General features: G+C 40.6%; 1 protein-coding gene across 1 annotated transcript in view; it reads right to left on the minus strand.

The window, feature by feature from the left end:
- The window catches only part of ANO3 (anoctamin 3), a 462,814-nt gene extending 453,505 nt beyond the window's left edge, over window positions 1-9,309 (minus strand). The window contains 1 exon segment of the mRNA XM_006020701.3: window positions 9,074-9,309. Within this exon segment, the coding sequence (XP_006020763.1) occupies window positions 9,074-9,227 (154 nt within the window). The 5' untranslated portion in view covers window positions 9,228-9,309.
- Between the last annotated feature and the right edge of the window lie 4,047 nt (window positions 9,310-13,356).

The following is a 13,356-nucleotide window of genomic DNA, read 5'->3' on the forward strand; positions in this document are numbered from 1 at the left end:
TCTGCCCGGCCCCCGCGGCGCCCCCCCCAGCCACTGTAGCAGCTGGTGAGTGCAGGGCTTTAAAATTTATTTTTTAAGTGTCAGGATGCTGGGGCCAGATGGGGCAGACATGAAGGGGAGGGGCTGGGAGAGCAGGCGGGGGCGGGAGGCACTCAGAGGGGCTGGGGGAACAGGAAGGGGATGGGGCCTGGTGGGGGATCCCCCATGGTCCCCTCCTCCCTGCTCCAGGACCATTCCCCCCTGCTCCAGCCCCATGCCCCCAGCATGCAGTCCGGGTCCAGCTTCCTGAGGTGGCTAGTAGGTACTGCCCAAATGATTGAATCTCCAAATCTTCTCCTAAGCTTTTCCAAATCAATTCAGACCTTTTTATTGGTCTCCCAAATCGAGTCAGATTTGGAGATTCAACTGCTGAATTGGGCCACATCTCCTCCAAATTGAATCAGCAACCAAAGTTTCTCGCAGCCTTACCCCATGTGTCAGGGTGCTAGGAGTGGAATGATGGTCAAGCATGTGGCCCTGCTAACTTTGAAAATGTATTTCCATGTCAATAGGAACATAAGAAGTGCCATTCTGGTCAGACCAATAGTCCATCTAGCCCTATATATTTTTTCTGGTAGTGGCCCTAGCTAAACTGCTATCTACTTGATGAGGAAGGAAGCTCTGACTGGGGTAGCTTCCAGTGACTATGGGGTTGTCTTCCTGTCCCTCACTTGTTCACATCTCCAGGCAGATTTAAATGTATGCAGCCCCTTTTTGAAGCTGGCTATTCTACCTGCCTCCACCACCTCCTGTGACAACGAATTCCACAAGTTAATTATACTTTGTGAAAAAAGTACTTTCTCTTGATTATTTAAATCGCTTATGTACTAATTTTGGCAGATTTCCCCTAATTCTAGTATTTCAGGAATTGGTAAACAATAGTTCCTGTTCACTTGGTCCACACCCTTCATGATTTTATAGACCACTATTATGTTCCTCCTCCATTCCAAATGAAAGAGCCTTCTCTTTGTATGGCAACTACTCCATACCCCTGATCATTGCTGTTCTATGTACCTTTTCTAATTCTACTACATACTTTTTGAGGTGCAGGGACCAGAACTGCAAACAGTGTTCAAGATGTGGGCACACTGTGACTCTGTATAATGGCATGAAAATAGTCTCAATTTCATTTTCAATTCCCTTCTTAATGATGCTGAACATTTTATTGGATTTTAAAGGTGCTGCCGCATTTAGATTCATAGATTTTATGGCCAGAAGGGACCTTGGAAGATCATCAGGTCCAGCCCCCTGCACCAAGCAGAAAAGATAACTGGGGGTCAGGTGACTCCAGCAAGGGGTCTAGTCTCCTCTTGAAGATTTCCAGGGTAGGTGACTGCACCACCTCTGGAGGGAGCTTATTCCACAGTCTGGACACCCTGACTGTGAAGAATTTTTTCTAATGTTGAGCCTGAATCATTCTTCCAGGAGTTTGTGGCCATTACGCCTTATTTTCCCCTTGGGTGCCCTGGTGAACAGTTGGTCACTGAGCCCTTGTTGTAAGCCCTAGTGTAGTGGTAAGCTGCTACCAGGTCCCCTCTCATCCTTCTTTTCCTCAGGCTGAAAAGTCCAAGATCACTCAGCCTTTCCTCATATGGCTTGCCTTTTAAGACTCTGATCATATGGGTGGCTCTTCTTTGAATCCTCTCAAGTTTGTCCATGTCCTTATTAAAGGGTGGTGCCCAGAACTGGATGCAATACTCCAGCTGTGGTCTCACCATTGCCAAGTAGAGTGGAAGAATCACCTCCTTGGTTTTGCTGTAGATGTATCAATTAATGCATGCCAGAGTATTATTTATCCTACTGGCTACAGCATCACACTGCCGGCTCATATTTCTGCTGTGGTCTGCTATTACCTCCAGGTCTCTTTCATTTGTGGTGTAGTCAGTTTTGGTGCCCTCAAGACTGTAGGTGTATTGGGGGTTGCTAGTCCCAAGGTGGAGCACTTTACATTTCTCGACATTGATCTTCATCAGGTTCCGATCTGCCCAACTTGCCAGCCTGTCAAGGTCCACCTGTATCTGTAGCCTATCTTTAAATGTGACCACACTCCCCCATAACTTGGTGTCATCTGTAAACTTGGCCAGTGAGCTCTTCACCCCCACATCTGAATTGTTAATAAAGATGATGAAAAGTACTGGACTGAGCACTGCCCCTTGCGGGACACCACTGCCCACTTCTTGCCAGGATGAAACAGATCCGTTCACTATGACTCTCTGGGTTCTTTCCTGCAGCCAGTTTCTCACCCACCTGACTGTCTTGGAGTTTATCCCACAATGCTCCAATTTTCTCATGAGGACATTGTGGGATTCTAAATCAAAGGCCTTTTGGAAATCAAGGTATACATTGTCAACCTACTCTCTCGTGTCCACCTAGCAAGTTACCTGGTCATAGAAGGAGCTGAGGTTGGTAAGGCAAGACCTGCCCATGATGAATCCATGCTGCTGTCATTCAGAATCTTACCTTCTGCAAGCTTATTGCAGATAGACTCCTTGATAAACTGTTTTAGGATTTTCCCTAGGGTGGAATTTAGGCTGACTGGCCTACAGTTACCTAGGTCCTCCCTCTAGCTTTTTGTGTATGGGTACAACATTGACCCTCTTCCAGTCCTCAGGTACTTCTTCAGAGTGCCACGAGTTATGGAAGAGTTTCACTAGGGGTTCCGCAATAACTTCAGCCAGCTCACATTTTTAGAGAATGATAATGACTATCTACAATGACTGTCAACAATCACTCCAAGGTCTCCTTCCTGAGTTTTAACAGCTAGTTAAAAACAAGAATTGTGTATATATAGTCAAGGTTATTTTTCCCCAGGTGTATTACCTTGTCAAAATTGAAAAGTTCATTTGGCATTTTTTTTCCTACTTAGCTTGGTGAGATCTTCATGCAGTTGTCCCCCCACCCACCCTGTTCATCAGCTTGTGACTCAATTACCTGGAATATTCTGGTATCATCTGCAAACTTGGAGCTTTCACTGTTCACCCTCATTTCCAATCACTGATGAAAATGCTGAACAAAATAGGACCCAGCACAGATCCCTGTGGAATTCCACATCTGACTTTCCTGCATTCTAAAAGTGACTACTTAGCCCTAGTCTTCGCTTCCTATCTTTTAACCAGTCCTTAAACCACAAAAGAACCTTCCCTCCATTCCCATGGCAGTGTAATTTTTTAAAGCAGCTTTCAGCAGGGGACTTTGTAGAAAGCTTTTGAAAGTCCATACATAGCATGTTGACAGGATCCCTCTGGTCTACCTGCTTGTTAACACCCTCAAAACCCCCCCAACATACTCATGAGGCAGGATTTCCCTATAAAAACACCATGCTGATTCTTCTACATTTTATCCTTTATTATAGATTTTACCAATTTGCCAGGAATGGAAGTGAGACTTACTGGTCTATAGTTCCTGGGGCCATCTATAGAGCCGTTTATGAAGATAGGCACAGAGGCCATTTTTAACGATAGGTTAAATACCATTGCCAGCCATTCTGAAATTTCACCTCTGAGTTCCTTCAGAATTCCTGGGTTAAAGCCATCTGGTTCTGGTGACTTATTAGCATTTAATTTATCAATTTATTCTAAAAATTCCTCTGTTTTTGCTTCAATATGGTCCAACCTTTTGGACCCATCTACTAGGAAGGATTAATTTGGCATGAGAAGTTCCCCAGTATCTTCTGCATTAAACACGGATGCACATAATCTGTTTAGCTTGTCTGTTATAGAATTAGCATCTCTGGGTGCCTTTTTAAATTTTTTTTTTTAAACACCTGCTCATCTAATGGTCCCAGTAATTGTCTAGCTGGCTTCCTGTTTCTCATATATTTTAAAGAAAAGTTTTTATTATTAACCTTAGCAACTTTTTGCTAAACACTTGTCAAATTCTTTTTTGGCCTGCCTTATTTTGTTTTTATGCTTGACCTGACAGAGCTTTTAAGTTTTCCTGCTTCCCCCATTTGGGCATGCCTCCTGTTTTTTGAAAGATGCCTTTTTGCCTTGAATGGCCTCCTTAACTCTTCTATTAAACCATGTAGGCATTTTATTGGTCCACTTGGTACTTTCTTTGATTTATGGTATAAAACACACATTTAAGGAGGACCACATCATTTGTTATTTTACTCTGCTAATTTGGGACTTTTGAAAGATTACTTGTTTGTTCTTAATACTAAGAAGAGAGGTAGTTAGCTGTGTTAGCCTGAAGTCAGTCAGAAGGCAGGGTAGATATGTACCTTTACAGACTACCTAAATAAAATATAGACAGAGAGAGAGAGAGAGGGAGTATGACTGATGGCAGTCCATTTCATTCAGCTGGATACAAGGGAAGCAGCCCTTTTGGTTGTTTCAGTCATTAAAATCCAATTGAACTTTTTTCTGATCAATTTAGGGTATGGTATATATGTCCCACAGAGTATGAATACTTCACTTTGACTCTTAAACTAACTGAATTACTTAAAATCCTTTTGTGGATGATCAATATTTAGATTTTTTCTTTACTAGTAGTTAAAAGATACTTCTGCGTGGATTCCAAGTAATGCCTTTCAGAGCATGGTTGCAAGACAGAGTTAGAAGACAAAAAGACCGTGTAATATGGTTGAGGTTCTCAGCTATTTCAAACTACTGAGGGAGACATAAGGCAGTATCTCTTTCAGGGACAACAAAATCATTTTGCCACAAGGATCTACAGCTACAGAACTCTGGATAGGCTCAGAAGTCAGGAAACTTCTGAAATACAAACTTATTTGTATCCTGTGGGAAATTTGCTCAAAAAAAGAAGACTGACAAGAACTTGACTGAGGTCCTATATTTCTGTTTCTTCATCAGCCTACAGTAATTTCAGTTTCAAAGGAAGAAGGTATTGCCAGAGTTGTAATACAGGCATTAATTTCACTGTAACACTTTAAAATTCATATTATTCTCCATACTCCATTATTATACCTTCATAAATCATCAGGAGCTTTTTCTTGTTAAATTAGAGTTGTTCAGCACCTATTAAATTGCCTTTTAATTAATTCTGATTTCTTGCAGGCACCCAAAACTACAGCTATTCTATTCATACTTTTCTTTAGAGATTTGACAGACTTACTGGTGATGAATTCATTGTCATGGAAGTAAAAAATCATTTGTCTATTCAAGGTGCATGCTGGGCCATGCAATGTGGCCCATTTAACAAAGCATCTTTTGGAATATGACATTCCAACATCACACTGAGAAGTAATCAGATGTGCCCTTGTATTTGGCAAGACCACTCCACCAACTCCACACGACTTCAGTGGATCGCAACATGGAGAGACTAATAGTGCTACTAGGAGAGGTATATGGCCTAATGCAGTATCTATAGAGTCCCATTGAAAAGTAATACTTAGTTGCTTTCAGTGATGCTTTAGTATTACAGCTGATGGAATAATGCTTGCTCCCCCCCCACCCACCACCTCCTCTCTCATTCCACATGAATATTAAAACTAATTTAAAATAGAATGTGCTTGGGTTGTGCTTATACTCATGCTTGCTTTCTGCCAGCGTTTGCAAATCAAAGACTAGCTCATACAAAGCAAACAGACATGAGTACTCACACTGGTAATGTGGTATTTTTTTCTTTTTGGAACACTGCTTGACAAGAATTAACTCATCAACAGACCTGATTCTGCAAACATGATCTCCTACGCGGGACACCAGGACCTGTTTCAGCTCCACCAGAGTGCTCTAGGGTCATACTACCTATATTCAGCTAACTGGAGCAAAGCATAGAAAGGTTAAAAAAGAAAAGAGAAAAGTATCAATAATAATATATTTATGATTCTTTTAGTTTTCATGATACAAGATGTGCCAGTTAAGGAATATGGCCTTGAACATGGCCTTATTTAGTCTTATGGCAAATGAATAGCATTCGCAGGAGCAGGCCATTAGAAAAGGCCCTTCTTTTGGAATTCAGAGGTCTGGCCTAATAAAGAAGAATACTTCAGCACAGGCTTATGTGAGCAGAGAGAAGTAGTTAGCTGTGTTAGTCTGAAGTCAAGCAGAATGTAGGGCTGAAGCATCAGATGAAGTGAGCTTCAGTCCACATAAGCTTCTGCTATGTATAGATCTACCCTGGTTAGTCTATAAGGTGCTAGTCTACCCTGTCTTCTACAGGCTTACATGTCATTACATCAATGGAACAGAGACTTGCATTTAAGAACATGATAAAGGGACAAACTTAAGTACATGTTAAAAATATTACTGAGACCGAGCACAAGCAAATTACATTTTGATCTACAAAAGCCATCTTCTCTTTTAAAGGAATCGAGTGAACACAGGGCACTAAAAATAACATTTTCTGTTGCATGGTATTTCATTTCATTGTACTATTTACAGTATTTCCTGTTTGCTATTTGTGTTGAAAGCTATTTTGAATTAATTTAAACTGATGGTTCTGCCAGCAGAAAATTTTGTTTCTCTCTGTTATTTAATTCTGCATTTTGTTCTGTTTAAAAAGGCAGCCTCATTAAAGTTCTTGATCAAAGAGCTGGAAAATAGATGCCTTTCATGAAGGAATCTGCCACACATTGTTTACAGGAGCAACATTTCATAAATGTACAGGGGGAAGAGAAGAAATGAGAGCTGTTATCATGTGCACAATGCTCGTTCTAGGTCCCTAGTGATTTTTTAATGAAGCTCCTTTAGTATATGTAATAAGTTGTGTGTTATATATCAATGTTTATTGGTGCTTTGGGTGATATTTAATCTTTTTTTTTTGTATAGTCCATTGAAAAAGAAAAATAAGAAAGACTGAGTGCAAGCTCTCAAAGCTCTAGTTCAGCTATGTGAGCTAACAAGACTGATCCCTGTGTCCATCCAGATGGTGTTCCAATGTCATTTTGTGTACATATATGGGTCCCTGCTAACAAATCCCAATGCAAAGTCCAAGTATTTTTTTTCTAGCCATCAAGATTTTCAGGTTATTTATTGCACACATGTGGGAAACTTAGCATTTTACATCAGCTTTGTAACTGGAACATGAAACTGAGTTGCCTAGAAGTAGTCTATACATTAAGAAAACAGAGATCCACTATTTTATGTTAGCCACAGTATATCTGTTTTTATCAATGGCCAGGGCTAGGCACGTGGAAATTTCTTTTTTGAAATGACATAGTGGAAGCCAAAAAGAATTTGTTTACAGCATTTCATTCAGAGCTCAGCCAGCCTGTAGTTATTCTAAACTCTGCTAAACTAAATATTAAAGCAATTAGGAGGAGGAGAAAAGACTAAGATTTCCATTGGCCTAATGTCATTACTGAAAATATTAATGAACATTAGTAGCTTTTGCCACAATGAACAGAGATCAGCTTGAAAAAGGCAAAGTTTGTCAATATACACCATACTGTTGTTGAAGTTACTTACTAGTTTATGAATTGGGAACACATACATAATGGATTTATACAGAAATATCACTTCATAGAGTATGATATCAGTAATTATTTGTTAGTGGTCACATCTTACAAAAGACACTCATTTAACCACATCTTATTTTATAGCTGCACTGCCCATGACTTTCTACACTCCATTTCGTCACATAACATAATTCTATTTTCAAATCAGCAAAATTATTTATACTTAAGACAAAGCCCTCTTGTTTGCTCTGTAGAACAGAATATTGTTCACGACAGGATATTGTATACTGTGCATCTAGTTCATACTGTATTTTCTATTGTGATTTTAAGGTCACCAATTAAATTGCTGAATCAACAAGATTTTATGCATACTTAATTTTATGCAAGCAAATAGTTCAATTTAAGCCTGTGTCTGCATTTAAGAACCTGATTTTTGTAATAAGTTTTAAGGAACAGGGTTTTTTTTTCTTTTGCAAAAAGTTAGGCAATAAAGTCATCTGATCACAGTGTGTTGAAATTGTGCTATTCCAGGACAAACTATAATAAATAGGAAAGGCTGAGGTTCATTATTGAGATTAATATTCATCAAAACCTTGTTTACATGTGAATTCACATGCTTTAGCCAAGGTGCATGACTCACCTGGGATGGTATATCCTGAGGAAAAGAAACAATCTGTGCTCATATTCAGTTTGTATTTATTTTCTTCAGCATTAAAGGGGATATGATGGTACACACCAGTAACTTGAGGTTTCCCTGATTAGGCATGTGAGGCAAGGTGTACACTGAAGGCTGCTGTGTAGCATTTATCATGAGTAGGAGGTCATTAATAACGTGGAAGGTATGCAAGTGAGATGCTTCAACCAGAATGAATGGCAACCACATTTTTAAAAATATCAGATACATGCTGTATTTCAACTTTCCCATATGAATTTTCAAGGAAACAAAAATGGCAAATTAGAGACAAAACACATGTTGTTCATATTTGGGGAAGTGTATTCTAGCTCTGTGGACTAGCCTGGAACCAAAACAGAACATGTAAATAAGCTGGAAATAGCACAGAATTTCATGAGTTGCAGGAACATTATAGAGTCAAAGTATTGTCCCACTTAGCTCTTCATCAAGTCTCCATTAGACTCAAATCTCTTGTCTAATGTTTGTTGGGAAGGTGATGAGGCAAGGCAGAAGAGAAATCAGAAGTGGCGAGTACTGCAAAGCACAGCCCTACACAATCTAGGAGATTCTCAGAGGCTTCTCTAATTTATGCTGAGGATGTTTCATACTCTGCTGTTGTCCAAATCCCAGATGATTTGAAGGTGACACTCAACTTTTCCCTCACTAGTTGAATCTTAGCCTTTGTGCTGCAGTTCTCAGGAAGTGTAGCATAGAATCGAGCCTCCCCTCTCTTCCCTCCTATTTATTTATTTTTTTAAATTTTTAATAAATCATCATCTACTCAAACCTCTTTTCAAAGCAAAAGCATGATTTTGTTTTGGACACTACAAATATCTGAGCGCAAAATATATCAATAATAATAAAACCAGTCCACTGCTGATTATCAGGTCCTATAAAAGTATTTTTCATTGAGACAATTCTGAGATATTATAACTTACTCCATAAATATTACAAACAGATTTGGGGAAAAAAGAGTTAAATAAATATAACATCAAGCTTACCGGCAGGTGCAGAAAGTGAACAACGTAGTTCAAGACTGCAGTGATCAGCAGGTAGTTCTTTGAAATTATGTTGCCTAAAGTCAAATTTTGAATCATTTTGATCCTTGATCTCTTCTGGAGAAAGATTTTCCAGTTCAATTATTGAAGCTGACATTGGAGGGTAGTCTCAGATAAAGTCTTAAAATAATAAAACACCCCTCCCACTTAAAAAAAACAAACATAAAAATAAACAGCCTAACAACAACAGTTCAGCTTTCCCAAAGTTTTAGGTTTAACTACTTGCAAGTCCCTCTGATTGAAAATCTTAGTATTGCAAAAGCTTGTCCAATTTCTTTTTAAAGTCTGAGATCTACCATTTCCAGTAAGTTGTTTTTCAGCTCCAAAGTATTTTCTAAATTGCCTACTTGTCCACCAAGATAAAAAAAAACAAACTATTCCTTTAAGAAGTTCCTCTGTTCTTAGAGTGACAGCACGATTATGGTATTTTTGTTAGCTGCTACAGAAATAGACAGGATAAGTGGAGACATCTGTATGTCTGCTAAGATCTGTCCATAATAACTTTGTTTTAACAACTCTAATTCATGTTTCATTATACATTGGTCCAGCTGGGAGGAGCTAAGCAGTACAAATGCAAACAAGTGCATTCCACATAACAGCTCATTAGCTGGGAGCTAGCAGCTGAAATGTAGAAGTTAGTTATGCCATAAGGATGTTTCTTAAATCAGGACGCACAGATCTATCCTGAGTTTATTCAGCAAGATAAGTGAAAAAAGGAAAGGTCAAAGTGATACATATACAATCTAGATAGAGTATATTGTATACACACATACACACTTGAGTCTCGCAGCCCAGCAGCAAGGCTGTAAGCTTTTTTTTATGGGATACAGCTGTATTACTGTTAGGAAAAGAAAACATTTCATTCTTCAGATTACCTAAACAAGTTATATCTTCTATTGTATTTTCTGTGTCCCATCCTTGAATAAAACTTTTAAAAGCACATCTACAGAGTATTTCTCTTTATTTCCCCCTCTTCTTTACTCAACCTCTGTCCCACATTTTAAGCTCTGAGTAAATAGCACCAAGAGAGGCACCCACTGGTTACTCTGGGAAATTACACAACTGTAGAAACGTGGCAATGAATTATAATTAGGCATAAATATCTTTTAAAAGGAAAGGACAAGAGTGAAGACTGTTTTGTCACTGCAAGATGTGTCTATAAATACCCTAACAGCAACACAGATAGCAGAGAGACAGATGCTTAGAAGTCTTTAGCAGGACAGAAAACAGAAAGAAACAAATTCAGTGCAGATAGTTAAATATGCAAAAAGAACTCTACCCCCAGGATTCCTCCCAAGAAACATGTCAGTTCTTGACAATATAAAGGAGTCTCTGGTGAACTGCGATGAATTGACTTTGACCTTTACTGGTCATTCTTCTCTTGCACACAGGAACAGAAGTTGTAACAAGTGGAAGAACATCTGTTCCACAACATGGGGCACAGATGGGTCTTACGCATGTGGCTAGATTCTGTTCCATGCATTAGACATCTAGGTTGACTTAGGTATGTAAGGACAGAACTTGGCACCCTGTTCTAGTCCACCTTCTGTAATTTTATAGATTTCATAGACATTAGGGCTGGAAGGAACCTCAGAAGATCATCAAGTCCAACCCCCTGCCCTAGGGGCAGGAAGTCAGCTGGGGTCACAGGATCCAGCATAGCACTGCTGAGCCTAAATATGCTGCAGGTTTTTCTTCCCAAGGTGGAGGACCTTGCATTTTTTGGTGTTAAACACCATCAGGTTCTCATCTGCCCATTTCCTAAGCCCGTCAAGGTCAGCCTGGATCGTCCTCCTATCCTCAGGTGTGGACACTTTACCCCAATGTTTGGTGTTGTCGAAGAACTTGACCAGTCTGCTTCTGATCTTCTTTCTGATCATTAATGAAGATGTTGAATAGTATAGGCTCAAGGATCGAGCCTTGAAGGACCCCACTGGTCACAGGGCACCACAATTAACTTCCGTCAACTACCACGCTCTGGGTCCTACCGTGGAGCCAATTCCCCAGCCAGAGGATCGTGATGAAGCTGAGGCCACAGTTGGTCAGTTTTGCTAAGAGGTGATCATGGGATACCAAATCGAAGGCTTTTTTTTTAAGTCAAGATATATGACATCTTCCCCTTAAATCATAAAAAGCAGTTAGGAGGTGCAGGACCCACCCAGCTTCGGCGTCAACTGTTTTTTAGGGATCCAACTAGGGTGGAATTTAATTGCATTTAAGCACCTCAGTCCAATTATGCCTCTAATAGATTAAGTAACATCTGGATCACAGCCTTTGGTGGGGTGATGAGAAGCTCAGTCACAACAAAAACGTTGTTAGATTATTGTCTGTCCTGATCTCTGCTTGACAGTTAAAGGTAAAAGAAAGACAGTTCTGCAGGCCAGATCTGGCAATAACAAGTAACTTTAACTTGTACCTGTAGGTGGAGCTCTGCCATATCTCTATCCAGATGTGCAGTAGCATAGGCCTGGCAGCAGCACAAATATACCATCCACTTATTATTTATGCCAGGTGAATTCTTTGGAGGTTACTCATACTGAACTACATTTTTTTTAATTTCAAAGGAGCAGGCACAGGGTCAGATTTGACCCTGGCTCCATGTAAAGATGTACCATATATACTCAAATATAAGACATCTCCCCACAATAATTAGATTCTATATATGGAAAATGTATAAATTTGTTATAATTTTCCAGGGATAGAGTCTAATTATTTGAGTAGACCCTGCTCTCCCTGGGGACATGGAAGTGAGGGGAGAATTTGAAAACACTGGGCACATCTACACATTATATTAAGGTGCCACATATTGCACCACAGTTTGTTGCTCCTGGCCACCATGAGCACATAGAGCTAGGTAGGAGGAGCCTCAGCCAGCAAGGGGCCTTAGGGGTCAGCCTGCCAGCCTGAGGCCAGCTCAACATGTTGTGGAGGGGCTGGCTGGGGCACAGGGGTGCTCCAGTGTGGGGCTAGCTGGCAGGCAGCCCCTGCACTGAAGCACCCTCATGACCCAGCCAGCCCCAGCAACATCTACACATGCATTGCTGTAAGTAAAAGAATCTGCTGTAAATACAAGTATTATCCTACAAGTGCTAACCTGTGTCAGAGTTAATTAGTTTCCTGAGGCCTAACAGCACTGCCATGTAGATGCTGAGAAGTTTACTGTGGAGCTAATTAAGTAACTCCATAGTAAGTGTCTCATGTAGAGGCACCCACTGACTTTGAAATAAACATGCCTCTGGCAATTTAGTTCATCCAGAATAGATGCATTTCATGTTTTTTTTTTTTAATTGCTGCAAGTTTTAGCGCAGGTACTCCATAAATATACCTTTAAGAAACACTTTTGTACTTACTTATCTAAAGTACAAGCCATGTTTTTCTTTTTTCCTTTTTAAACTTCATGTCTCACCAAATTAGCTGAATCAGTTCTGAATTCTATTGACTAAGTAGAGTTCCATCATTTATGTGTGGTACTACCAACAGCAATGTCCTCCTTCCCAGGCTCTTTAGCCTGGGACTTCAGATACTCCTCAATCCATGGCAGACATCCTGTGTCCAGGCCCCAAGCCCAGAGCCCCTGGAGTTAGGATGCTCTCAAGTCTCACTTGTCCTTAGCCAAAAGGCCAAAGGAGCAAGCTAGGGAGAAATCCCCATCTCCATAATAATAAAGCATGTAGCCGAGATCCTCCTATAGTAGACTCGGGGGGGGGGGGGGGGGGGGGGGGGCGGGGAGGGAGGGCACTGAACAAGCCTCCATCCTTAACTGCACAATGCCACTCCAGGTAATCTTGGCCCACAGGAGGCTGAGATCCTATGTGGAAGACCTTGTGACATAAAAGGCCAAGAAGAGTACAAACCATGCATGATATTAGTCTACAACCAAAAAGCTCATGATTTCAATACACTTCCCTGGGCTGGGCACCACCAGAGTCAACAGTGTTTCAAGTTATGGTGACCCTATAGCTCAGAACTGCTCAGTATGTCTGTGTACTCCAGATATACCCACAAAGGATCCATTTGCTCTCCACTCATGACTGGAACTAGATGTTCTTGTCACACGTCCTGGAACCCTCCAAAAATGTATTTTCAGATAAGGCACAGGGCACCCTGGTCTAGCTACACTTCATGGAGGGCAGGGCCACACTAATATGCAACAGGCAAGCTGAGAGAGGGGGCAACAGAGAGATTCTAGGTGAACTGTTTGGGGCCCCATTTGGTCCCAGATATCA

This window comes from Alligator sinensis, unplaced genomic scaffold (genome assembly GCF_000455745.1).
Source record: "Alligator sinensis unplaced genomic scaffold, ASM45574v1 scaffold165_2, whole genome shotgun sequence".
Lineage (NCBI taxonomy): Eukaryota > Metazoa > Chordata > Crocodylia > Alligatoridae > Alligator > Alligator sinensis.